The 25,582-nt window shown below is 46.0% G+C and overlaps 9 protein-coding genes across 9 annotated transcripts; 4 read left to right on the forward strand and 5 right to left on the reverse strand.

Moving 5' to 3' along the window:
* Position 1: 1 nt before the first annotated feature.
* Positions 2–610, reverse strand: FOXG_14779 (uncharacterized protein; the record flags this gene model as incomplete). The annotated part of the gene is made up of 1 exon (XM_018394842.1): positions 2–610. The coding sequence occupies one exon, from the start codon at positions 608–610 to the stop codon at positions 2–4; it is 609 nt and encodes a 202-aa protein (XP_018254451.1).
* A 975-nt stretch (positions 611–1,585) lies between these two features.
* FOXG_14780 (uncharacterized protein) lies at positions 1,586–2,972 on the reverse strand (the record flags this gene model as incomplete). The annotated part of the gene is made up of 4 exons (XM_018394843.1): positions 1,586–1,717; positions 1,769–1,870; positions 1,924–2,864; positions 2,921–2,972. 4 exons carry the CDS (start codon positions 2,970–2,972, stop codon positions 1,586–1,588), a joined length of 1,227 nt encoding a protein of 408 aa, XP_018254452.1.
* A 1,067-nt stretch (positions 2,973–4,039) lies between these two features.
* Positions 4,040–5,367, reverse strand: FOXG_14781 (uncharacterized protein). Its single transcript, XM_018394844.1, has 3 exons — positions 5,257–5,367; positions 4,464–5,203; positions 4,040–4,418 (listed from the first exon to the last, which is right to left on the reverse strand). The coding sequence occupies exons 1-3, from the start codon at positions 5,300–5,302 to the stop codon at positions 4,047–4,049; spliced, it is 1,158 nt and encodes a 385-aa protein (XP_018254453.1). The 5' UTR covers positions 5,303–5,367; the 3' UTR covers positions 4,040–4,046.
* A 1,098-nt stretch (positions 5,368–6,465) lies between these two features.
* On the reverse strand, positions 6,466–9,657 carry FOXG_14782 (uncharacterized protein). Its single transcript, XM_018394845.1, has 4 exons — positions 9,055–9,657; positions 8,908–8,963; positions 8,086–8,851; positions 6,466–8,037 (listed from the first exon to the last, which is right to left on the reverse strand). Exons 1-4 carry the CDS (start codon positions 9,504–9,506, stop codon positions 6,498–6,500), a joined length of 2,814 nt encoding a protein of 937 aa, XP_018254454.1. The 5' UTR covers positions 9,507–9,657; the 3' UTR covers positions 6,466–6,497.
* Positions 9,658–11,431: 1,774 nt separating this feature from the next.
* FOXG_14783 (uncharacterized protein) lies at positions 11,432–11,773 on the forward strand (the record flags this gene model as incomplete). Its single annotated transcript, XM_018394846.1, is given in 2 exon segments — positions 11,432–11,541; positions 11,554–11,773. 2 exon segments carry the CDS (start codon positions 11,432–11,434, stop codon positions 11,771–11,773), a joined length of 330 nt encoding a protein of 109 aa, XP_018254455.1.
* Positions 11,774–13,671: 1,898 nt separating this feature from the next.
* On the reverse strand, positions 13,672–15,526 carry FOXG_14784 (uncharacterized protein). Its single transcript, XM_018394847.1, has 4 exons — positions 15,440–15,526; positions 15,311–15,388; positions 14,948–15,256; positions 13,672–14,900 (listed from the first exon to the last, which is right to left on the reverse strand). The coding sequence occupies exons 3-4, from the start codon at positions 14,972–14,974 to the stop codon at positions 13,851–13,853; spliced, it is 1,077 nt and encodes a 358-aa protein (XP_018254456.1). The 5' UTR covers positions 14,975–15,256; positions 15,311–15,388; positions 15,440–15,526; the 3' UTR covers positions 13,672–13,850.
* Positions 15,527–16,405: 879 nt separating this feature from the next.
* On the forward strand, positions 16,406–18,786 carry FOXG_14785 (uncharacterized protein). The gene is made up of 3 exons (XM_018394848.1): positions 16,406–16,655; positions 16,711–17,610; positions 17,658–18,786. The coding sequence occupies exons 1-3, from the start codon at positions 16,539–16,541 to the stop codon at positions 18,570–18,572; spliced, it is 1,932 nt and encodes a 643-aa protein (XP_018254457.1). The 5' UTR covers positions 16,406–16,538; the 3' UTR covers positions 18,573–18,786.
* Positions 18,787–20,049: 1,263 nt separating this feature from the next.
* FOXG_21663 (uncharacterized protein) lies at positions 20,050–20,328 on the forward strand (the record flags this gene model as incomplete). Its single annotated transcript, XM_018402010.1, has 1 exon — positions 20,050–20,328. The coding sequence occupies one exon, from the start codon at positions 20,050–20,052 to the stop codon at positions 20,326–20,328; it is 279 nt and encodes a 92-aa protein (XP_018254458.1).
* A 1,953-nt stretch (positions 20,329–22,281) lies between these two features.
* FOXG_14786 (uncharacterized protein) lies at positions 22,282–23,752 on the forward strand. Its single transcript, XM_018394849.1, has 2 exons — positions 22,282–23,281; positions 23,329–23,752. The coding sequence occupies exons 1-2, from the start codon at positions 22,365–22,367 to the stop codon at positions 23,633–23,635; spliced, it is 1,224 nt and encodes a 407-aa protein (XP_018254459.1). The 5' UTR covers positions 22,282–22,364; the 3' UTR covers positions 23,636–23,752.
* The last annotated feature ends 1,830 nt before the right edge of the window (positions 23,753–25,582 follow it).

Genomic DNA, 25,582 nt, shown 5'->3' on the forward strand with positions numbered 1-25,582 from the left:
TTTACCTCAGCAATCCCAACTCGATGGTCTTCTCGGCCAGGTCCAGACTTTCCCACAAGAGGAAGAGAAAGTTAACAGGCTTCAATTCCGAGCTCCCGCTCCGCGAAATTACCACTGCTCCATCACAGGATCTGTTCTGAATAGTGTAAAATGCAGTTGATCCTACTTTGACATAACCGTCAAAAATAGATCCGTCACGGCCAATTTGGCACCTCTGGAATTTCCTGTCCTTTCCGGTCAACTTGAGGCCTCTTTCATCAAGATACAGGTCTTTCGCGCAAACTGGATTCAACTTGTGATTCACGTCTGCCAGGTACTTTATCTCGCCTGGATAAGCCATCCATGACCAATGAGGAACTTGATCCTGGCTACCGTAGATGATGCGAGACGTCGATGGGTCGCTTCGATACCAGAGCAAAAGGCGATGTAGTTCAAATTTGAACACTCCGTAAGACCCTGGGTCCCTGAAGCTCTTCTGCATACGTGTCAGGATCCCGCTGATGGCCTTCTTCCTGTCCGTCAGTACAGTAATGCCTCGTCGTGAATATCCCGCAAAGACAAACTGCAGAAAGTCGGTTGCCCTTGCTACGCCTGCTCGGTGAAGTCTCATAGGAAAAGCTGGATCTTAGACAAAATAGTCTCTTCCTGGCGTGCATTCCAAGCTCGTCGAGTCATTGCACCTCACGAATTCGCCGCACTCCCAGTAGATCTCTTGATCTGTGAAATGGATTATGCGAGATGAAATAATTCGCTCTTGGAAGACCCATGCCCCACTATTGAGAAGGCTTTCATTGACAGATGTCTCGAACTCGGTTACACTGTCTGGTGCATCACCCTGCCTATTCAAGACAGGGTTCGCTCTCGAGTTGAGAAACCCTTGGTGTGAGTTCAGGGCAGACTTTGCTGCAATTATGTAGTGCGCTAGCATAGACCTTTTTTATTAATCCTCATTTGGTATCCTAATCCTCAAGGCTATCTTAGATAATACAGATCAAGTTAATCCAGAGATGTTACTTTCTGAGCTATTAGGTTGTTTGAATGGTATCTTGAAATGTATTTTAAGTTGATAGACCTTGCGGTTGAAGCTTCCATTACGCCCCTTACTCGTTGAAATGTTTATCGCAGCTTGGTGATGCTGAAGCTGGATAGTATTTGTTTACTCAGAGTTATCATAAACCCAAAGTATCCAACTATATTCTATAAATATAATAACGCCAGGAAGTTAGCACTGCAACGTATCACTAATCGCGCAGTGAGCCCTTATTATCTCACATGGATTAGTTATATTGGTGTAAATCTCTTTGAGTCGGACACTTTGCACTCATGGGCTGCTAGTTTCTCTTATACAAAGCATAGCATTCAATATCCGGCCTGAGCTTTCACATTGAGGTAGGATATCCACCATGCCTTAGAGCAGCAGTATAACCAGCCTGCTCACACTGAGTTGCTACTTGTCCTTCATGCACTGGTATGTTATTATAGGTTAGATATTAAAGTCACAATAAAGCACTAGAGCTTTTAGTAGCTACGTATCTCATCTTTAGTAAAAAATGCTATATACTAGCTAAAGTGAAACCTCACACTCTTACAAAGAGAAAAAGAACTCCTTCACGTCAGCAGTCCAATCATCAGGCTTAGTCCAGGCTGGGTAGTGACCTCCACCAGCGTGTTTCTTATAGTAAACAAGGTTAACCAATGGCTCCAACCAAGACTTGGGCTAGAAAAGAGTTAGCAAGTCGTAGAGTGGCTGTGAACTCGGAGATCTTACTGTCAAAGGAAACTTGCGAAGGCCAGGGAATCGACCCTTTTCATTCCCCCAAGTCGTAACAGCCGTGGGAACATTGGATATCTTGGTTGTCGGTATCGCGGCCTATTAATCCAGTTAGTCTAATACCCGACACGGCACAGCTAAAGGTAACTTACTTCTCCGATCGAATAAGATCGAACGCTACCATAAGTATCCTGAACCCAAGTCACGAAACCATCCGTCACAACCTCCTCCTGCGTAGGCTCAACGCCGTCACTACTACCCTCCTTAAGGTCCCACAACCAAGCAGCAGTACCAACAGGGCTATCCGACAAGACGCCAGCCAAAAGCCCAGGCTTCTGGGACTGCACACTGGCGTAGGCGAAGTGCTTGGTTGAGAATTCGTTCAAGCCAGCCAAGTATTCATTCTCTTCCTGGATGGTCTTGCCTTGCTCTGCACGAGCGAGAATCTCTTGTGTAGGTTGCGCCAGGAAGAAGTCGGTGAAGTGGCCGATAATGTTCTCGCCTACATACTCTGTCATGGCCGAGCCATAAACCCAGCCGAGATCGGTGCTGACAACGCCGTATTTCTTGTAACCAAGCTGTTGCATGAGGGCGTCAAAGGCGATAGCCTGCTCCTTGGCACCGAGGCCAGGCTTAGTTGGTGCAGGACTAAAGCCGTAACCCGGAAGATCGATCGCAACCACATGGAAGTTCTTTGACAGCTTAGGGAAGACTTTTCTCCACTCCAGGTGCGTGGAGCTCCATCCATGGAGCAGTAGCAGAGGGGTTGCCTTGCTGTTCTTGGATCTTTCGTGAACGAGGTGGATGGGAATAGGGGCAGGATAGTTGCCGTTTCCAGGAACAGTAGTAGCATAATGCTTGTAGTCCTTGTTGATTGACTTTTCCACCTCCCTCCAGTTGTATTTGCTGCCCCAGTATTCAGCAAGGTCCTTCACGGCATCCTTGGGGGGGCCTTCGTTGGTCCAATCTGAAAAGAAGCTGTTGGCTGGACGATAGTCGCGGACTTTGCGGAGGGTAAAGTCGAGGAAGTCTTGGTTGACCTTGATGTCGAATCGTTGGGGGGAGTTGGTCTTGGGGAAGTGGAAGTTGAGATCTGTTGTGGTCAGTTACGCAATGACTTTGTTATAGGACACTGAGGGTATGGCATACCTTTGGCCTGGGCAGACCAAGCAAGAAGCAATAAAAGGCCGTGTTTTAACATTGTATGTAAGCAAACCAAAGGATAAATAAAATATCAGAGAATGAAAATAGTTATGATATAATATTTTCTTTCAGAATATAAAGACCCTTGAGGATATTTATACTTAGCTACAAGAAAATAAGTTAAGCTTAAGATTATAATGGAACTACTCTAATGTGACATCTCTGATACTAAGATTGGTAAACTTGTATTTCTAAGCAGTGGATAAATCTTGGAGTTATGGTTACTTCCTGAGTCTAAAAGGCAAGCGCTTAGCTTAAAATGGAAGTTCTAGGTCTTGGCATCAAGGATCCTAGAGAGACAGCCAGCATTGATAAGACAGAAAGGAAAGGGGGACCCATGTTGCCATACAGTGCCCTTGCGATGGACGGAGGTTCTGTGCTTCCGTGTTTCGTTGAGGGGATTAGTCAGGTGTCGGCGGGGCGAGCCTCGGAGGGTAAGATGCCGAAGTTGGGTAAACAGAGCGTCAGGCTGTCCTAACGAATGTGAGAGGATACCAAGTTCTACAAATGGAGAGTGTAAACTTGGTGGGAATCCGTGACGAGCAGGATATGGCGTTGAGGTAGACATGTTGAAAGAATCAGAGCAGGAAGTTTTATTATTATCAATGCGTTTTTGAAAGACAGGGTAGTAACAGTCAGTGCTCAAGCTAATGAAATCAATTACTGTTGCATTTAATCACGCGATCATTTTTTAGTCAGTGGCGCAACGAGTTACAATACATAGAGGATAAAAGTACCAGAGGAGGGGACAGGGGGGTACGAGGCTAAGCCCACGTACAATCGCGCACAAACATGCCAGGGACAAAATAATACTCAATTACAATATGCAATCCACGTAAGCAATACATAATATTCACGACGCGTGAGGTTAGCGCTTACTGTATTAAATTTAGTTGAGATGGTTTGTGGTAATAACCCAAGAGAGGGTTAATTACCACACAAGGCTGGTCGACGCTTCCAGGATATGCATCTTGTGCAAGTACGTGATTCAGGTTTTTAAAATAGTTTCAAATAGCAGCTACTAACGGTCTAGGTTGAAGAACGAAGCGCTAGGTTACTCAACATATAACACTCATAATCGAGACTGTGGCCGCGCCAACTCAAGAGCACTACTTGACTGGTCCGACACCAGACGATTTTGCTTCCTCATCATCTGGACCATCTTATGAATAGCGCCAGCAGCGTAAATAGCAGAAACAAGAATGCCGACCACACTGTACGCAGCAATCAAGCCCGCAGATGCACCGGATAATTGCAATCCGATACCACCATTGACGATACCGACAATCATGATACCTCTACCATACCAAATATGCCCGTAACTGATTGTGGTTCGTCGCTGGTACTTCACGTAATTCTTGTGATGCATCCATCCCAAGACAGGCTGTACAATCATCAAGACGCACACTATCGTCCCGAGGACAACGTGAGTTTCATGAAACCACTATAGAATGTTAGTTACTGTTGACACATGATGCATATCACTTACATCTCCGTCACGATCCGCAGCGACTTTCCCAATCCCAAAGCCAATCCACATTCCTATAAAGGCGATGATCTGCCACGAGGCATGGATGAGCCATTTCCCAAGCAGAGGCATAAGGACAGAGCCGATTGGGAACCCGACGAGAAAGACGACTGCCATAATAACACCATGTGCTGAACCAGTATGATCTTCGCCTCCACCGCCACCAGAGACAGAATTGTCGCTTGGCGTAGTGTTGGATGAGTTGAGGAAAGGGTTGGATGTGCCGCTGACTATAGCTTTGGAAAGATCAACAGAGAAACTATCCGTTCCACCATGCTCAGCAAAGTCGCTACTTGCATCGCTTGTATCCAGAGCACTACCCTTCTTCCATGCGCTAATCCAATCAGCAGTCCCTTGAATACTCGCATCTTTCCAGTAGATGTTAGCAACCATTGTATTATTCGACACGCCGCTTCCCTCAATAAGCTTGATGCCGCTCATGGCCTGATATACTGGCATATCATGGCCATGTCCCTTTCGTGTACTTAAGGTGACATTTCCCGAGCCATCTTGGTAGATAACGAGCATTGTCGAGCCGCTCATACCGGAGCCGGTGCCGAGCGCGACCCATTGGTAGGTGGTAGGGGCTTCGAGGCGAATGTAGAGGGAAGAGGTTGAGGATGGAAGGGCCCAGCTGTAGCAGACTTTGCCTGATGATGCATCGCAGTAGGACGCTGGGGAAGCATATACGATGGTGGCAACTGAAGACAGTAATTGTAAGTCTCCGTTCGTTACTGAAGGGGTAAATACTCACGGAATGCCAAGACAAAGGTGAATACAATGTCTAGAGAACGATTCATCTTGAACGTAGATAACGACAGACAAATTCAACAGAAACGACAAATCAAAACGGGATAGAATTGCTTGGCATCGTGGCATACCATTTCTCTGGGCTAATTTCCTCCTTATACCCCAAGCCACTCCCTTGAACCGAGGATAAACATACTCTCACTGTGAAACCCCATTCCAAGCCACAAAGGCCAAGCCTACGTAACCCTCCCAAAGCGTTGGTTCCCAGCCACCCAATCAGAGCGCTCGCAATTTGGATGACCAGCTTCTAGACCCAGCCTAAATTAAGCATTCACCGATCTGCCACGGAAGATTGTGGTCTGTGCCTGCCAAGAGATCTCTTTTTCTTGGCGCGGAGGCGGGAGTTATCCTGTTTTGAGATTGGTGACTTACGTGGCCGGGAACAATACGAGTTTGATTTGTTGACTGAATGATGATGACTAGGTAAGCCATGCGTTTCAGAGTCTGCATAGCGCACTCTAAATCAAGACAGCGAGAGAAAATTTGGTGTTTGTGCCGTTGGTAATATTCTGCTTGCAGTTAAGTCTAAAGACAAGTCTAATTGACGATTCTCTAAATACTAGGCAAAATATATTTTCTACACAACGGTCACTGATTTGATCCATTACTTCAAGACCATTGCGCAGTAAAGCAGATACCTGTAACTTGGGATACTTCGAAATATTATCATTGCCTTCATTGGCAGCCTGAAGTATCTTCTTTTGTCTTTCAGTCTCTAAATGCAGAATGCATGGGTCATTTTCACAAAAGGGTGATCTGATGGTGCACGTCACGTCCGCGTTTTGATTGGCTGCGCCAGCAATGGTCTAGACCTTTATTTCATCTCTTGAGGCTTGGGCTGCGCCAGCTTGCGTGTCCATCAAATCATCGATTGTTCTATTTATTATAAACCTAATTTTTCTTTGAAACTAAGATCTAATAAGAGAAGATAAGAGGTCTCTTGGCTAAGGTACTGGGAACAACAATACTACTATTTAATTTCAATAAATAGAGGATAAATAAGAGTATTAGAAAGATGTTGTAAAAATTCATAAGTTAGCATTGTTTAACTATTCTTCAAATTTCCTAATTTGTTCTAGCAAGGTCCTAGCTCCATCTCACATAGATATCACAGCCAGAAATAAAGCCAAAGCGAGATAGCTTAGCTAACAACAGTATTCGCTCCCTCTATGTTTCTTTCCCCATCTATGCCATCAATGGTTTACTCGGTTCCCATTGGAATTCTCTGCCACCATATGCAACTAGCAGCTGCTCAATGATCTTCGTTGATGATTCAATGGTATCATTTCCATTATATGTAAAGGACACGCCGTCACCGCTTCTGCAGATACGAAGAGGCGACGTACCGTGAAATCTTTTAAAAACGGCCATTAGGCTGTTTTCTGGCCAAACGCCGCTCAGCGGATCGCCAATATAATTTGGATCGGCTCTGAAATGTAGTAGTAATCGAACCCCTTCCAAGTTTCGGGCCGCGACAGCTATTTGCAGCGGTGTGAGGGGGTATCCTGGGAGATTGGGTTGAGCTCCAGCTTCCAGGAAATGTCGGAGTGGATAGGAATAAGGGCGATCAGTTATGTGTTGGTAATTGAGATTCGACACATAATGAGCTATACAATAGATAAGTGCCGTAGACGGATTGTAAAGCCCAATATAGTTGTCCAGCAAGAGGCGAAAATCCCACGACTCTTGTTCCCCAAATTGAACCATCACTTCAATTAGTGATCCGTCAATCTCGTATATTCCGGCAATATTGTTCTGATGTCTATTCCTGTTATAAGTATGGAAACGCCCCTCCTTTCTCAGTACTATCCTGTTGCTGAAGAGTGTCTTGAGATCTGCCTCCCGAATGAATCTGGATAATAAAGGCGATAACATATCCTCAATTATAAGAAACAGGCTCATAAACAAAGATGCATCACTATCCGTTAGACATTCATTCCAGTCGATGGTCCAAAGAGGTTCTCCTCGCGGAAAATCCATTTCGAGGAGTATATCAGCCCATTCCTCATCCCCTTCATCAAAGCCAAGCTTGCCAAGGCCACTCAAGTACTGTGTAGATGGATGTAGGAGTCTCTTCACTCGCACATAAAAATCATTGCTCTTTGATATTTCTGCTCCCCATATCCTGAGAGACTTTATTGCATGAAAAAAGGAATGGAACCTTAAGTTCCTCCAAAGATCTTGCTTGTCAAATAGCAGAGAGTCATCCGCTCCACGGTCTTTAAGCTCCTGCAATGCGAATGTTTGTGCCTCAAATAACAGTACATCCAAACATGTGGACAGAACCTTAGCCTGTTCAGTGGAAAAGACGAAGAGCGGGCCTTCAAGTATTCGGGCTGAGTCCAGATACTCCTTGACCGTGTAATGCGCGAAAGATATAGAGTCTGCCAGACTGCTAATAAGACATCCACAAAGCTCACGCAGTCTTTCTGAATTGTAAAGGACATGAGTGTTGTGATTTTCCGTCCGCGATGTACTGCTTTCAATTGCAGCCAAGAGAAGAACGGACGGAGTACCATTCTCGGGAGGGCCGAGTTCGCCATAGAACCAAAGCCACTGAAAAGCATGGGAAACAAATTGCCAATCCTCCTCTGGTATCCGAAGGAAGATTCGGTCGTAAGTCTCGTCTAAGTCTTTGGGAAGTCTTTCCAGGGCCTTGCTGACAGCATCACGCTCGCCCTTCAAGCGCTGCAATTCATGTAGTTGACAAACGGCCCACCGAAACCTATATCCTGTTAACAGAGTAATATTCTCAGTGTGATCTAATACTCACATTCCCTTTGCCTGTGTGCTAACAGCGTCTTCAACCTCAATGAGAAGATCATCAGGCCAGCATCGAAACTTTGGGTTTGATCGTAGGATCGACTGAACATGAAGGCGAATATCCTGTTCAACCAGTTCATTTGACATTGGGACTGAGACGGATACTTTCTTCATTACTCGCTCGATATCGATGTATTCACGACTCGTGACCAGGATCTGAAGATTAGTGAACTTTCGATCAGTGACGAGACTATGAATGACCTCAAGTAGTTCGTCACGGGGACTGCTCTCGTCGACAGCGTCGATCACAATGTACACGCAGCTAAACACTTGGAGAATCTGTCCTAGCGCGTCAAGTAGTTCAGGAATGCTCGGTTCCCCACCGCGCCTGAAGAGTTCGTGTATCAGAGTAGAAACAACTTCTGCCTGACGGGAAAGCTGAGTGATGACCCATCTAAGAAATGGCGCTGCCTCGTCTTGATGATGGCCAAAGTAACAGTAGTAGTAGGCACTCGTACAAGGCGCATTTACTGTCGACACCCTCTCGCAATGATCTTGGACGTTTTCGATCAACCATGATGCCAGGATGGTCTTTCCAGAGCCTGGAATACCATGGACCCAAAGGCATCGAATGCTTGAAGCCAGCCAGTTGGTCCAGTGTTGTGAGCGAAGCACCCAGCTTCCGGTTCCGTCTTCGTATAGTTTGCGCGATCGATTATGGATCGGTGAGGGATCAGTTGATGTTAGCCAATTGTACACTCCATGGCGTTGCTCCCCTGTGAACTGTCAAAATACCACTCAGACAACAGTGATCTCAGTTCAAGATTCCTACCCGTCAAGATGGAGCGAATTTCTTCAGAAGCAGCTTTGATATCTTTTATATCTTTCCTACATTTGAGAGCTAGTTAGCAGGGCAACTATCTTTCTCTTGCTGTGTGACCCTGTTTGGAAGACTATATAACTAGAACTCAAAACTTACGTAACCTCTGCTGTCAGCGCGAGCTGAATGCCATCCCTATGACGGCTGATCTGCTGGAGAAGATCCTGTATCTGGCCCTGCTTCAGAGGCCATGCTAATGTTGCAAATGTTGCTTGGACTTTCTGCCGTTTTGAAGCATTTTGCCCGTTCTGGAGAGATTGTTTTGGAAACAGCTTCTCCAGTGCTGTCATCGCGGTTCTGCATCCTTCAATAGGGCCGTCAGAAGCCGCCAGTCGATTCTGCAAGGCGGGTGTGAAGGTTTCGCATGTCGATAAAAATTCCAAGCCCTCGAGAACCGACTTGAGCGTGGACACTTCGATTAGAACGGCGCGTAAGCTAGTAGGTGCATCGGAGCTGAGCGCTTCAATGTAAAATTTGCAGAGGCTGATTACTTCTTTGGAGATCTGAATGACTGCAATTGCGCTCGCGACTACACCTAGCACTTCAGCCATTATTTAGGCTTGCTTGGTGTGAGGGAAAATATTTGTTAATACGTGATCAACGGCGGCGGTCGATGGAATCGCGCGGGATCAAAAATACTTTGATGCTAGCTGTAGTCGCTGATAATGGAAGGAAGAGATACCAGCCTCTGAGGGATGTTTGGAAGAGAAAATACAAAGCATCTTGGATTTGTTATTTCCCCCGCAGTGGCTATGCAAGGCGTTATCTGTCGGCTGTCATATCTAGAAATAGGTGGCGTTTTCAACCTGTTGGCTGTGCATAATGGCGTATTTTCGCCCAGTCAGCCTTATGGAAAAGCAATGACCACCAGCCACTTCAAATCTCACCGCCTGAAAAATGCCTTAGCCACTGTGCTCGTTGATGTTACTTACCTTATTGCAAGGGAGCATCTAATACTTTTAAAGGCAGACCAGTTAGTTCTTGTTTTTACCATTTTACGTAAACATAAATTGCAACTCAGCCAGGGTCTAATACATCGAGGTAAAGAAGGCTCAGGCTGGTTTAAAAACTACCATCTCAATGAGCAGATTAATGCTTTGCGATTCAAGGCTAAAGACGTTTCACGTCCAGAAATTGGAATTTGGTACAAGGCCATCTGCAATCATACACCGAATTTAAGGCTTCTACGAAGGAAATAAAAAGAGCAAATGCCTAATAAGTGCTCAGTCTTGCAATTGAACTTGCAATGCACTTCGAGCAGTGATTCGGGCGTTATTGCTCTGCCTTGCATGCGGCTGTGTTTAGGGTAGTGAGCATGGCTGAAAAACTCGTCGCCAGCAATGAGATTTCTACCGCCTTCGTGAGTGGTACGATAAGAGGGGTAAAGTGGGCAAGTCCACTAACTCAACCAAGCTTTAGTAAGTGTTACAGTTGATGAACTTATTCAAGCCAACCAACAGGCTGCGATAAGCGCACGGATTGTCATGCCAGTCCAAATATAATAAGCGAGTAACTTGAACCTCAACTTCCTGAAAGACAGTTTCTCTAAATTCATAATCAAGCTTTAGAGCAATATTTTCACGGGTAAGTGAATTTTTAACACGACGGTTGTTATGGAAATCTTGGATTATAAGTAATGGAATCGTTCCCTGATAAGATGTCGAATTGACTAGTTATTATGGGTTACGGTTTCCACTGGGTGAAAATACTGAGAAGCCGCAGAAGTGGTACCTCAGACCACTGCGTTAAGATGGCTTACGAATATAAGAAGGGACAGTAACAGGATTGAGCTTCAAGACTAGTACACTGTCCCGTCGGAAATAATTAAATTGAGAAGGAATTCTCTGTCGGGTGCGCTGGGTCACTGAGTCTCGAAGCAGACAGCTTCTTGGTTGGTAGGATACCAGAGCGAGGTAAGGTGCGCGATGTAAGCAAGAGCTGTCTGGTCTATCAGCTCAAAACAGGAAGAGACAAGACATAAAAACGGGGATGAAGTATCTTGTTGCGGGCCGACAACTATTACAATCAAGGATGCAATATTTGCTAGTGACAGAACAAAAACGTCCTGCCTTGATGTGATATGGCCCCCAGCCAGCGCGCTTGATCAGCTAATGGACAAGATAGAATCTCAAGGTTCTGTGGTTTTGATTTGCAATTGAATTTCGTGCAAGTCAAGGCGTCAACTGTCTCGGTCCAGCAGCCCCGATTGACTCTGAAAGAGGATGGAAGTAAATACGAATTGGACGCTGAGAAATGTATCAAGGCAGTTATAAGTTCCTTGGCAAATGAATGTTAGCATGGTAAACGTGTAGACTAACTGATCTTCCTTAGTCCTTTCCTACAGCCGACAAACAACTGATAAACGCAAACAGCAAATTGACCTTTCATCTCCACAACTTTGCTGATAAGGGCCTCCTGGCTGACGTCAACAACCTGAGGGTCTCAATCATATTCAAGGAGTTATGTGACTTTCTGAATGACGCTGAGGACATGCGACAACGCCAGAGAGACAGAGGACCCCAAGGCGCACAGGTGCGCCGAGAACGCTGGGAGGCACAAGCACTGGCATGTCAAAGCAGAACCCCAGTCAGGATGAAGCGTCGAATTCCGAGTTCCTCCTGAGCGACTTGCCTTGGAAAATAAGAATGCTTTTGCCAAGGGCGACCGCTCTTATTCGGCCCCTGTAGGAGACTTGACTGGTCCCAACGTTACGACACAGTCAGCGTCCAAGCGACCTGCCTCTACCGACACCAGTGACAAACTTTACGTCGAAAAGCGTCCAACCAAGAAACCCAAGTCACAGCGACGAAGGGAATGAACCTTGGATAGCCAGTTTTGACGGATGAGACAGACTTTGGGCACAGTCCCTGTGTGGCGGGTTTGTATTGCCATATTTTGATATTGCTTGTATATGGCTGAAGCCTGATTGGAAAAAGCATAGACCCTTTAGAGTAAAGATTTTGCTTGTCGCGGTTGGAGATAGATACTAGACTGGCCAGATGTCGTTGGATGCATGTCAATTGACAAGAAGTGTGTACAACCTTGCCTTAAGATGAGAAAATAGATTGGTCAAAGGGCAAGCTAAGTTCATTATATCCATTATCTGATAGTATGCTTAGGATGCTGATGCATTTTAGGGGTCTACGAGTTATTAATATGATAGAGCGCCAGCCGCGTTATACGCGTTTTTCATCATGCTAAACATGTCGGTCTCGGTTTCGGCCCCGCTCTTTAGCTCATCTTAAATTTCCCGAAAGCCCCACGGAAGCATGTCTTGAAACTGCTTCTGGTACAGTATTTATCATGGCTGTGCATAGTCGAGCTGACCTGTCTCCATTAAACAAGCTTAATATTGCCTTTATAGGCCATATGTAATGTAATGATGCGAATGATAGCCCCGTAAGGCTGTGCAATCATTTAGCGCCTCATGGTAGTGCTGTTTTACATGGGTTTCGAGCGCTGAGCATATCGTGGGCTCGATAAGGCATAAACCGAAACCGAAACCGATACACCGTAATTAATCTCAGTGTATGCGCTGCGATCTACGGTATACACGTTTACTAAGGTTTAAGGTTAGAATTAGTGAATTAATTCTAAAAAAAGGGATATCTTAAATTATCCTTAAGAACGAGGATTTATAACTCTTTCCATCCCAGCTGAACATCAATTTAATACTTCAATTCTTCCTTCATCTTCTCAAACCGTCCATTATCTTCCCAATCACTCATCGCAAGATAGCCTCTACCCTTCTATAAATACCTTTCTGCAAAAGACTCAGCAATGGCTAGCATCTTTAGCAACCGTCTCAAATTGCCGCTTCATCTCGTGGAGCTACTCTTGATCTTTTCAGTGCTGATCTTGTCGGTCATACGAATGCTGAAGCAGCCAAAGAATGCCCCTAGGGGTCGATCAAATACTATGGCACTGGGAATGGTATGCACAACCTGGGTCAATAGTACACATAACGACTAACATATTTGGTGATAGAGCGCGAAATCCCTTATCATTCTGTTATATCAACTATTATCAGAACATGTACAAGCATTCAAAAAGTGGTCCAGTCTCAAAGCCTATGTTATTCTCAACGCACTTGAGATCGTGTTCTGGGCTGCAGTCGCGTTTATGATGATCCAAGCAAATCTCAAGTTCTGCGAAGGTTTTACTTGCATACTTACCTGGATCGTTTGTGTTCTCGGCGTAGTCATGAGGTATGTCAACAATATCCAAGTGGTAGCACGGGGCTAATCAGAATCCAACTCCAGCACAATCGCTTCTTACCTGACTGTCATCACTTGGCTGGACTTCAGGCACTTCCGTGCTCACGGAACCCACCGCGGCCGACATTTTGAAGCCCATCATGTCAAGATACAGTCAACCGGCAACTCGACCGATAACATTGCGATGGATGAAGAATTGCTTCATGATCAACGATACACGCATACTAATAATTACCGAGCCTACGAATCAGGACGTGCCTACGATTCTCGTTCTCCGTCACCTTGGCGACAGCGTGATGAAATGGCGTAACTAGTAATCGCAGCTGGCGTGATTAATATCATGGCATGTGAGGAGGATATTAATAGCCCACAAATGAGATACTAGAAAGAGTTGAGAGCGAGAAGGTCTGCAATATAGAAACCAGTATGCATATGGAGCGTATTGGCGCCAGGTATTTTCAACATTGTCAGATAAGCTGGGTTAGACAGGACAGAGTAAGGGTCAAGTAGTTAGGTAAGTAGCTGAATGTGTCTTCAAAATTGGCCTGCTGCCTCTCTACCTGAATTAAGCCTCTACCTATTGCTACATAGGAAGGTGTTGACGCCAATACATCGGTTTTGCTTTCGGGATATAATTGCATCTTCGGCCAAGACGCAACAAGCGCAATGAAATACAAGTTAATCTCGTACCTCAACCTGCCCTACTTCCAAGCCCTCCTTCTGCAACTTGGCCTCTTCAACCCTGGCATCCAAGTCACTCGTGCGCTTCTGCGAGGTCCCAGGCACAAACCAAGAGGTACTCGAAAACAAGGCGTTCATCTCCTCAAGTGGCAGCAATTTCGTCTCTGGCATAAATGCCCAGAAGAAGACGGCATTTGTGAAATTGCAAACCACAAACACCAGGAAGTACCTCCAGCCGATGTTCTCGATAGCTGGGGCCGTTATCTGTCCAATCATGGTATTGAAAGCGAACGAGGTCATGACACCGATAGAGATGCCCTTGGAGCGGGTCTTTGTGTCAAATACCTCGGCCGGAATGATCCAAGAAAGGGAGCCGCAGGTGAAGGAGAAGCTGACTTGGTAGCACCAGTTGATGACGATGAAAAGCCAACCGAGTGAATTCTGCATCGATGATGAAGCGTGAGGGAAGCTAGCTTGAGCTGCGGTCACGATGACGAAGCAAACGCAGTTGATGCCATTGCCGATGATCAACGGCCAGCGACGGCCAAGCTTGTCGATGAAAAGCACAGTGCAAAGCTGAGCAAGAACAGACAGTACATTGCTGATAGCTTGGTACTTCAATGAGTCTGTGGTACCAATGTTCATAGCTTTGTATATGTCTGGAGTGAAGTACTGGATGGCTGATACACCAGTCATCTGGACAGAAGCCTGCAGCGCAGTAACGAGGAAGAGTCTGCGGAAGCTCGCGCGGTCGGTGAATAGATCCCGGTAACCCTTTGCTTCGAGCTCGTGCTCGTGGGCAATGGCAGACTGGATTTGGAGGTACTCGGCTTGGACCCATGGGTCATTTTCATTACCGTTGGCATGAAGCTTGGCTAGAGTCTTGAGTCCCTCCTCCTCTCTGCCGTGGTCAATCAGCCAGCGGGGTGATTCTGGAAAGAGCAAAATCATGAGAGCAAGGATGCCAGCAGGGACGATTTGAAGGCCAAGAGGTATACGCCACTGCTCGCTCGAGAAAAATGCAAGTTGGTGCATACACGGTCCATGCTAGATGAGTAAGTCACGTGTCTTGAGATGTATGGATCTTGACTTACTTGCGAAGACGGCTCCAATACAAGCATCACTGCTGCAGGCCAGTGACTCGGCCTCGGATAGAAGGGTGAGCGATCTCGGCCTGGTACATGGGCACGATCATGACGAGAATACCAACACCAAACCCACCAACAGCTCGACCGGCATAGAAGAAGGACAGGTTTTGTCCGGCTGCTTGCAAGGCTCCACCGACGCAGAAAATAATGGCACCAATCATGATTGCCAGTCTTCGGCCCAGCCAGTCACCCATGGGACCAGCCGCGAAAGCTCCGAAGAAGCCACCGCCAGTAAAGAGGGACACAACGGCGCCGCTGTAAGGTGGTCAGTGAAAAGAAAAAGACATATACGTTAATAAGTATGCGTACACTTCATCTGCATTTGGATTGAAAGACGATTTGAAAGAAGTTGAAGCAACACTGCCTCCGATAACGCCAAGATCATAGCTATCAATGTTAGCTATTGCGTTATCTTGTCGTTGATTCCGTGCGTTTTACCCGTAGTTGAATGATCCAAGCGAGGCGAAGACGCCGACGAGGAACTGGTAGGTTTTGGGAGCAATCATGGTGGATGATGCTTTTCTGGGTACAGTCTACAGGCTATGCAGAGAGGACTGGGGCTTTTATATAATCATAGCATAGTGGCTAAGGCACACTGACATCTGCACTAGCTTTCCTCCTAGCGAGACGTCCGATTCCCGTATTGGAGCATGTCGCCGGTACACGAATGCTAAAAGTGACTAGTGTTGGGTCTGGAACCCAGATTCCTACCCCGCAATAGACGCCATGGAGTTAGTAACTTGAGCTGATTGCTTGGCGATTGGCTCGGCTGTATAGCTGCGGCTCACCACTGTCACCCGCCAGCTTATCTTTCTTCGCCTGATGTTGCGGCAGGGGGAAAGCCCGGAGTCAAGGAGCCTGGGTGGGTTAATCTCCCCTGTGGAGAAGTTCATGGGGTGCTTAGTTTGAGTTTCTTTCAGTCCCACTATACCCCATTCTGATACGCCATGGGGCGATTGACCGTCATCACCAGCCTTGCGGAATTCTGACCACTCAGAAGCTCGTTATTCCAGCGCCCGCGCAGAACCCCCGCTTGAACGAGATTATGCGCAGCAATGAGAAGAGGGGAATCGCCCAGGCTGCCACGCTAGTTTCAATGCCGATCTAACATCTTTTCGGATCTCTTCACCTGTTCACATGCAACTCCGCAACGATCAATTTGCGGGGTAAATTCTGGGGTCTGCAGGCTTGGCAGTATTATTGCCCCGAGATAACGTCAAGAACCCGTGATGTTGATAAATCATTGGGCTTTTATTCAAGGCGACACTGAAGATTGAGTTTAATCGGCGTCTGTTACAGGATCGCTTGATGTCTGAAATCAAGCACACGGTTGAAAGGAGTGCGTCTCGCCGCTTCGGAGGAGACTCGGCCGAAATTAGCCAGAAGTGAAATTCAACATTGCCCAGTCCTTATCCCATATAATAAACTCCGATAAGAAAGCAGATACCTAGATCCAGAGCCCTACAAGCCGCCTCTTAGTAGCAACAGCTATCTTCTAGTCACGCTATACTTATCACTTATCTAAAGTTCCTTCGTCATGCGTTACTCCCTAGCTCTATCCTACCTACTCCAGTCTGTCTCTGCTCTAAGTCTGTCGGTAGATTCCTCTGGTGGCAACTCTTCAAGCCAGCTTCTCTATGGTGTGCTTTACGAGGTACTAGAATTCTCCCTCAATCTCACATGTTCTATCAACTCATGTCGCTTAATAGGATATATACCACTCTGGAGATGGCGGTTTGTACGGAGAGTTGATCCGTAATCGCGCTTTTCAGGGTTCATCCAAAGACCGCGTTGCTAGCCTGGACCGCAATACGAACTTTTGGCACCCAGTCGGCGGTGTCACACTCTCTATTGATGATTCAAAGCCTGCCTTGTCTTCCAGCTTGCCGTACCACCTACGCATGGACGTCCCGAAAGGCGCAACTGGTAAGGTGGGGTTTTATAATGAAGGCTTCTGGGGTTTCAACGTTGATGCCACCAAGCGCTATATCGCCAGTCTACACATCAGAGGCGACTATAGCGGCTCCGTCGAGGTGTACTTCAATAACTCTATCTCGGGGAAGAAACTGTCAAGTGCTGCTGTCAAGGTAACTCAGGCAGAATCCAATGGCTGGAGGAAAATTGAAACTCCTACCTTTCACCCTGCATCTTCACCTGGAAATCCCAACAACACATTTTATTTTACTTTCGACGGCGAAGCGCTCGCCGGAAAGTCCCTTCACATCAACCTGCTGAGTCTTTTTAAGCAAACTTACAAGAACCGCTTCAATGGTTTGCGAGAAGATCTTGCACAGGCCGTAGGCGACATAGGCGCCTCGTGGATCAGATTGCCGGGCGGCAACAACATGGAGGGTGTTGGTTTTCCCTATCACTTCAAGTGGAACGAGACTATCGGTGACCTCAAGGACCGACCTGGTAGACTAGGCACCTGGGGTGATATCAACACAGACGGCTTCGGTATCCTCGAGCAGATGCAGATGGCCAAGGACTTGGATCTTACCGTCGTGCTTGGACTCTTTGCTGGGCTTTACCTCAATGGAGACATTATTGCACAAAAAGACATCGGGCCTTATGTTGATCTGGCGTTGAGTGAGCTGGAGTTTCTCACTGTGAGTAATCTTAGCACTCGATTTTTCTCAGCTTACTGATTGGCTAGGGTGATACATCTACAAAATATGGGTCACTACGTGCCTCTCTCGGATTCCCTCAGCCGTTCACTGTTGAGTGGGTCGAGATCGGAAATGAGGACTATCTCAATGGCGGTGGACCGACATACAAATCGTACCGCTTCAGGGCATTGTACGACGCCATTCGTGCCAAGTATCCCAAGATGAACGTCATCTCGTCCATCAACCCGTCGCCATCGCCAGACAAGGGAAACGGAGGTATAGTTGACCTCCACATCTACGATAACGAGGCCCATTTCGCCAGCCTGTTCAACACTTTCGACCAGGCGAGCCGAGATTATCCTGTTTTCGTGGCTGAATACGCAGCCATTCGATCGGGCTCAAACAGCGGAGGCGAGATTGGTGCGCAAACCTTCTCGATGGCCTGTGCCGAGGCTATATTCCTGCTGGGCTGTGAGAGAAACTCCGACGTTATTGTAGGCAGTGCCTATGGCGCTCTCATCAAACAATACGACGAAGAGCCGCGAACGGTTGCGGTGTTGAAACATACGGCCGACCAGATCCTCAAGGCGAACAGCTTTTATGTGCAAAAGCTTTTCGCTGCCAACTTGGGTTCTCAGACTGTCCCTGTCAATGCCACTGGAGGGGGCTTCGGTCCTGTTTACTGGTCTGCGACCAAGACGGCGGACAGAACCTTGCTTAAGCTGGTCAACTACAATGGCAACACAGGCCCTTCCAATGCGGTCAAGGTTACGGTTAAGGGTTCCAAAGCTACCACGGCTACGCTCACTGTCCTGTCCGCGCCAAATAGGTCCAGTGTTAATAACCTCCCTGGTGGTGGAGGCGAAACAAGCTCAATCAGGACGGCGAGCCTTAAAGCAGAGAATGGGGTATTCTCTGTGATCTTTTCGAAGTCTTATGAGATAGCCATTCTTAGCATTTAAGGGGCTTTAGTGTTAGCTATAATACCTTGGGATTCAACTATCCTATGAAGAAAAGGTAACTATGCTATTAAGGATCTAGGGTTTTACAGTTGGGGATATTGATTTCCCAACTGCTATAGTAAAGGTAGGATAATAAATATATAATTCATTCAGCAAATTCAAGTTATCTAGAATGCTTTCAAGAAATAGCGTTAGGGTTAGCTAGTAATATTATAAAGTCGATGTGAGCTGGCGGGAAGGTTCTGATGTGTCGAGTCAGCAAGCTATTGGCTTTTAAGACCTGCCAATGATTTCCAAGTGGCTGTAACAGTCACTCACAATGTCGGGATCCGGTATCTCTAGATTGTCTCTCTCTATATAGTACAAGGCGGTACTACGGATTGGCAGGTTGAGTCTTCCAAGATGTCCTATCTACATCGCGATGCCTGCCTGGTTCTCTTCACCACTCAAGCAACCGACTTATCACAAGTTCACAACGATTAGAAGAGCGGACTTATATAGGCTACCATGCCATTTGAATTCCAATATAAACTTTTTCGGCTTTAACCAACCGTTCACATGCAACTCTGCGATGATTAATCTAACGCATAAAGAGAACTCTAGATATATTTCCTAAGGGATAAAATGGCTACCTCCAATCCCCTATCATAGCTTCAACTAAAAATCAAGATCACTTCAAAACCACTTCAAAATCACTTCAAAATCAAGTCACATAAACGACATAGCTGTTATTATCCAGTTCTTACCAGGAAAAGATATCACTAAGGATGAAGAAGCACTCGCCGGCTGGAGTCACTTTGAACGATGCAATTTGGTCTTGAGCATCTAGATTCAGTACTGTATTTAAGAAAGTGGTAGAGGCGTCGAATGAAGTCTCTGGTATCTGGAATAGGAGTTGATTGACGACAAAGCTTGGTCCATCAACTTTGACTGGAGACTGAGGACTGGGTAAATAAGTGGCTTTTAGTAGGAATACAAACTGAAATTAGCATATCGGCCACCCAGGACCTGAGCCTTTTCTCGTGGTCTTAGCGAATAAATGGTTGCGAACAATCCGGAGACTGAACGGTCTGTTAACCATAAGAACAAGTCCACCAACAGATCTGTTCTAAACAAGATACCCTAGCAGTGAAATTTGTTATCTCGGACCACAAATGAAGACTTCTCTATTTGGGAGCAATATGGTATGTTCACCGTTTAGGAACTAAGAACAGGCACCGTGACAAGCCCAGCTAATCGTTATAAGAAAATATGATAGTGTTCTGTCTAGGCGATGGTTTTGCATCTATGTTCTTATTTCTTTGGACAGAACCTCAGAAGTATATATACGACCAGATATTCGTCACCACTCTTAACTCAATCATCCATTTGCACAAGGAACTCTCTGCCAAGTGAAGCATCTACAAGCAACAACAGTCACAACCGCAGAACCACTCGAACCACCCCAACACATACTCCTACTCGCAGAAATCTCGCCATGGCTGAATCTACAATGGATGCCATTGTTGGCTCACTCCTCATTCTCTTCCCCATTATGCTCTTTCTTATTTACTTGAAAGACCTTGCTGTTGAGACTCTCTTGGCTGCTTACAATGCCATGATGCAATTTCTTGAGAATTGCCGGCGTGCCATGGCCTGGAGCCTGTACTTCATGCTGTTTATCTTTACCTTCGCTTGCGTTAATGTCTTCTTTGACAGCATGAAAGCTGTTCTTGAGGGTAAGAAGACCCCCCGTCACGTTTACTACAATTATTAGGTTATCTGTTATAAATGACCTAAATGTTGTCCACTCACTATCATCTTTCCTATGTTCAAATGAGCCTACAACTCCTTTTTTGCTGATCACCTTTTCTTTGTTATACCTGAACTCGACACCATCCACTCATTCTTGCCTTTCTTAAGTTTTTGCCGAATCGACCAATCCTCTATACTTTAATTATTAATCGATTGCCGTAGGGAATATGTCTTAGTATGGAGCCGCTTCAGCAGTATGTAACTTCGTAGAAGAAGAAGCCGAGAAACTCAGGACTAGTAGTTTATACAGCTGTTGAAACGACTATCGTTGGATTTGCACTGCAGTTTACTGGTCTAGGTGGCCTCCATTCTGCGGTTTCTGTGGCTCAACTCGGAGTCATCGTGTTGATATCACAAGCATATGGAGGATCAATGCATGTGAGAGTATGGTAAATAAGGACTGTCGTTAATTGGCCTAAAGGCTTGAATAGTGGCGAGCGCGTAGGAGCTACGGTCGCGTACCAAGAAGTAGGATCCTTTAGTCGAACAAATATTCTCTAACAATAAGTTCACAGTCGCGCCTCCTCCCAATAAAGAAGACTAACCCGCTTAACATGGCTATAGAATGATGTATAGCGGCGCGCGTATGTATAAGAAAGACTCTGGAAGTGCAATAGTTAAGATATCCTGGTCAATAATCGCGTGAGGAAATAGGGCGGAGGTATCGGTAGTTAAGAGCTTTAGTTTAGTACCATTGACCTTTTCATAACATAACGAAATAGGCTATGTGAAGCTGGGAGAGGTTGCTTGTTATCGCAGACGGAAGGACGGCCACAGGGGATCGATATTGATAGTGAGTTGGTGGGAGAAAAGTTGTTGCAATGTACGTGTCGCGCTCAGTTCGTTTGCTTATCAAGTCACGTCCTCGGCGGCTCCTGCAGCAGACTCTTCAGTAAAAGCGGCCACCTCTGTAGATACTATGAGAAACAGAATGCCCTAGAAATCTGATATTTTGAGCGGTCGGCGGAAAGTGGGATGCAAAGTATGAGCGGGGAACCAGCTGACAAACGGTAGTTTCTATTATTAAAAACAGCATAATTGACTTTATCTCGAAAAAGCCCACGAATTGGGCCGAACCTTATTTCAAAGTGGATTTAGTAAGTGAGATTGCTATGGTTAACGAGGTCTCGATGGGTATGACTGATGGATTCCAGTCTTTATTACCTCCATCATAGTGGTTACATCATCTTCCTGCGACGAATCAGACCATTAAGCTGCGCGAGGCCTTAGACTTGCATAGAAGACCAACGACCTCATTCCTTTCCTTCACCAACGCTCACTACACTTCACGTGCAATTAACCACCGCAATATCTTCTCCAAGTGCTTATTCACTATATATACCGATACTTGTTTTTAGGCGATGCAAATCGCTCACCGCTTTTCCCCACGCTACGATGCTAACTTCAACCGCCCGTCATCCTCTTCTTCCCACCAAGTCTGCGATGCCGACCTTTCTGTCGGCACAAACGGAGCTGACCCGACAAACTCTCTTACCTGTACTTGACTCCAATTGCATGTCTGTGCTGAGAAGCAGAAAAAGAAAATAACCCAGGGGTATTTGGTAATATCGACATTGCGACATGCCTGCTGACGAACAAGGGCTTACACTATATAATGTTATGCCCAAGGATATGTTCTTAGACTTTATAAAATTGCCAATTATCTACGGAGAAAGATAACTAGAAGTTCGACTCCCAGCACTTTTTTTAGGGTGCGGGGCAGATAACGGAACGCATTCAAATTACAGGATACATCGGTAAGCCGAAACTGAAACATAACTAGGGTGCGAGGTATTTTTGACAGGGTTCCCCTTTTTAGTGTTGCAATGCTCCACTGACTTGTAGAAAATAAGCATAAAAGTCAGAGCTATGCTAAGATGATTTGTCAAGTGAAAAGAGCTATAAGAAGTGTCTTCAGCATACTGACATTTTATCTAGTTGCCCTTTACTAAATACTTTCGCGCTTGATTTATCTTTCTTCTGTTTTATGCTAGAATTATGAAGTACCTTTTATATGTTCCTGGCCTTGTCCTTGGCGCAAATGCAGTCTCGTATCATGGCCATCACTCGCATTCACATCTTGACTCTAGGGCTCCCAAGCTATTTGCCCACCCTGGACTTTTACACACCGCCCAAGACTTTGAACGTATCAAGGAAAAGGTTGACTCCGGCGAACCACCATGGTCGACTGGATGGGACAAGCTAAAGGCACGGGTTAACCAAGACTACCAGCCTAACCCCTCGGACATCCTCGTCAGAGGCTCAACCCCCGAGCGTCCACAGAACTACGTCAACATGTACCGAGATATGGCTGCGGCATATGCTCTCGCCATTCACTGGAAGGTCACTGGAGAGGAAGCATCCGCGGATGCTGCTGCTCGCGTCCTCGATGGCTGGAGTGCCGTTCTTACAGATATCTGGGGCAACTCGGACAAATTCTTAGCCGCAGGTTTCTACGGATATCAATTTGCCAATATTGCAGAGATCCTTCGCGACTACAGCAACTGGAAGGGCCTTGACGCAACAATTGACATGCTACTACGGGTATTCTACAGCAAGAACCATTCCTTCCTCACAGCTCATAATGGCGCACACATTGACAATTATTGGGCGAATTGGGACCTTGCCAATATCGCAAGCATGATGAGCATCGGTGCATTGGCAGATAACAGAACCATCTGGGACGAAGCTGTTGACTACTTCAAGAGCGGTGATGGTAATGGCGCAATCGAAAAGGCAGTCTGGTATCTTCACACGGAACAAGGCACGGGTAAGAAGCTTGGACAGAACCAGGAAGCTGGCAGGGACCAGGGACACGCCACGCTTGACTTTGCCATGCTTGGTGTCATTGCCCAGCAGGGCTATAACCAGGGAGACGACTTGTTCGCATACTTGGACGACAGGATTCTGATAGGGTATGTATCTCTATTAGTCGCACCGAACGAACTAACTGTTCCACTAGCATGGAGTACGTTTGCAAATACAATGTTGGCCAAGATGTTTCTTTTGAAACATACAGCAACGCGGTACATGGTACGCAAACGGCAATCAGCAATCACAGCCGCGGCACGATTCGACCTATGGCGGAACTATTTGTTGCTCACTATGGCTCTATTAAAGCTCGAGATGTTAAGTGGACCAAGGTTTATCGGGATCTCGTTTTGCAGGAGAGTGGTGGAGCTGAGGGAGGTGGTGGTGATTATGGGACTACGAGCGGTGGTTATGACCAGCTGGGTTTTGGAACGCTTCTATATCGTCTTGAGAAGTGAGGATGAATTTATTGAATTCCTTTCACTGTGGATCTGATATCATATGTAGGCGGCCATTCCTCAGTTAATTCCAACAACTGGCATGTAAACGCCAATTTTTCGACTTCAATCTCACTGCCCATCTTCAACAAGAGACTTTAATCAAACCGAAGTGACACAATCGCTTTATCAAATGACGAGCCAACAGTCATCCTCTGAGCGTGACCACTAATGCCCTGTTGAAGATTTTCTCGTCCGAAACTCATTCTTCTCAACGAATATACGTCGCCGTAACATAACCTGCTGATGCCCGAGCCTCCCAAAGGCGATACTTGTGACAAATCGCTTATCCATGATAACTATACCGCATTAATGATGTGGTTTTAATGGCGAATACAATGAGAGAACGGTGGGTCTAGCAACTCATGCCATTAGATGTGTTAGAGAGTATTCACCTACTGCTGGGTACTTAGAGTCCCGGCAATACTGCTCCAATGCGAACACTTCCCATTGCTAACTGCATCACTACTCTAGCCATCATGTATCACAGAGGAACTCATTTCTGCTATTCTGTCTTGAATCCCCCAAGAAGCTCAAAGATAATATATTCCGCAAGTCCCAAAACGAGGAATGCATCTTCCAGTGTACTCTGATTATGCAGGGCCAGTCAGCAGCCTGATCCTCTGCCGAGAAGAAGCCATCAACTCCTCCACCTACGAGTACGCTTCAAGTATACTTACGGCGCGAGTTAGATCTGGCTCCGGAAATATCAATGATGCCACTAATGAAGTAAGTATACACAGTCATTTTCGCCATACTTGCACAAGATTGCAATTGCTAAGCGCGAGAATATAAGAGCAGGACATGCACGCCCTCGCAGTTACGATTAGGGCGATCAAAACTGCGCAAACATGCCAACACAACCCCTTAGTATACAGAGTTGTACAAAAACAGGCTCCACTACCGCGAGAAAGCCGTTAAGAGATATTTACCTGGGATCAGGACTTGATATGTCTTTGTCGAGCATCAGATAGAGGGGGTAGCTACCAAGCCTTAGTTTTAGCCTAGTTGAAACAAACCTATTGTCTTAGTAGTTATCATCTTTACTGCTCTTGTTATGATATTTGCCCTTGTCATTACTGCTATAAACATCATCGCCTTATAAGTAGTTCTGTCATTAATTATAACTGCAAAGCTAGCAGTATAGTTATTGTTCTGGAGACCAGAGGATATGCTGTTTTGGACACCGACGATTATGCTTGTGTTGGTAGTTCTGTTTACCTCAGAGGTATGGGCGAACATGTCTATTAGGATTCTTTTATTATCTGGCCGGTTAACCAGTTTTGTTCCTAGTAGGTTAATACGTTTAGCCATAGCTCTGGAGATCTCCTAAAAGAAATATTAAGGATTTGCTGCTTGGTACTATAGGGTAAGTGATCTGGCGATCTCATCTTACCCCACCTAGTACAGTCAGTTAAACAATTGTTAACCAGTCCGTCTTGGTTCTTTCGGCACAACTTCTTTCCGCACCGAGTTTAGACAAGGGTAACTCTTCACAAACCTCCTGCCTAAGGCTACAAGTCCCGCTTGATTCTTAATAGTGCTTACAACAAATGACAAACACAATTATAAAATAGCTCAACATGGATAAAAAGTCTCCTGCTACATACACATTAGTGAAAGGAACAGGTTTGTTCTCAGCCGGAATAATTCATTGGATATACTAATTTCAGCTACAGGTTCCCTACAGCGTACATGGTATCTTTACCATCGCCTGGGTATCTGGTCCAACATTCTGGTTTCTGCGCGCTATACCTGCGCCAATGGACAAGAACTCAGCCGAGGTGCTATCAGTGAAGCACTGCGCCTTGTTGTACAAGCTCATCCTGCCTTATGGCATGTCTTCGTCCAGAGACCATCTCCCAATCGAGGTAATCACGAGCTGCATACCGCCAGGCTGCACACTAT

The sequence above is a fragment of the Fusarium oxysporum genome, chromosome 12 (assembly GCF_000149955.1).
Source record: "Fusarium oxysporum f. sp. lycopersici 4287 chromosome 12, whole genome shotgun sequence".
In the NCBI taxonomy this organism is placed as follows: Eukaryota; Fungi; Ascomycota; class Sordariomycetes; order Hypocreales; family Nectriaceae; genus Fusarium; species Fusarium oxysporum.

Excerpts from the sequence above, each read along its gene's own strand:
- FOXG_14785 (XM_018394848.1), top strand. The coding sequence starts at position 16,539 with ATGCGTTACTCCCTAGCTCTATCCTACCTACTCCAGTCTGTCTCTGCT. Across the intron at positions 16,656-16,710 it reads TCTATGGTGTGCTTTACGAG|GATATATACCACTCTGGAGA; the intron begins GTACTAGAATTC and ends GTCGCTTAATAG. Across the intron at positions 17,611-17,657 it reads GTGAGCTGGAGTTTCTCACT|GGTGATACATCTACAAAATA; the intron begins GTGAGTAATCTT and ends CTGATTGGCTAG.
- FOXG_14786 (XM_018394849.1), top strand. The coding sequence starts at position 22,365 with ATGAAGTACCTTTTATATGTTCCTGGCCTTGTCCTTGGCGCAAATGCA. Across the intron at positions 23,282-23,328 it reads GACGACAGGATTCTGATAGG|CATGGAGTACGTTTGCAAAT; the intron begins GTATGTATCTCT and ends CTGTTCCACTAG.
- FOXG_14784 (XM_018394847.1), bottom strand. The coding sequence starts at position 14,974 with ATGCTTGTATTGGAGCCGTCTTCGCAA. Across the intron at positions 14,901-14,947 it reads TATTGGAGCCGTCTTCGCAA|CATGGACCGTGTATGCACCA; the intron begins GTAAGTCAAGAT and ends TTACTCATCTAG.
- FOXG_14782 (XM_018394845.1), bottom strand. The coding sequence starts at position 9,506 with ATGGCTGAAGTGCTAGGTGTAGTCGCGAGCGCAATTGCAGTCATTCAG. Across the intron at positions 8,964-9,054 it reads GCGCTGACAGCAGAGGTTAC|GAAAGATATAAAAGATATCA; the intron begins GTAAGTTTTGAG and ends TCTCAAATGTAG. Across the intron at positions 8,038-8,085 it reads AGCACACAGGCAAAGGGAAT|GTTTCGGTGGGCCGTTTGTC; the intron begins GTGAGTATTAGA and ends AACAGGATATAG.
- FOXG_14781 (XM_018394844.1), bottom strand. The coding sequence starts at position 5,302 with ATGAATCGTTCTCTAGACATTGTATTCACCTTTGTCTTGGCATTCC. Across the intron at positions 5,204-5,256 it reads CACCTTTGTCTTGGCATTCC|TTGCCACCATCGTATATGCT; the intron begins GTGAGTATTTAC and ends TACTGTCTTCAG. Across the intron at positions 4,419-4,463 it reads CTGCGGATCGTGACGGAGAT|TGGTTTCATGAAACTCACGT; the intron begins GTAAGTGATATG and ends AACATTCTATAG.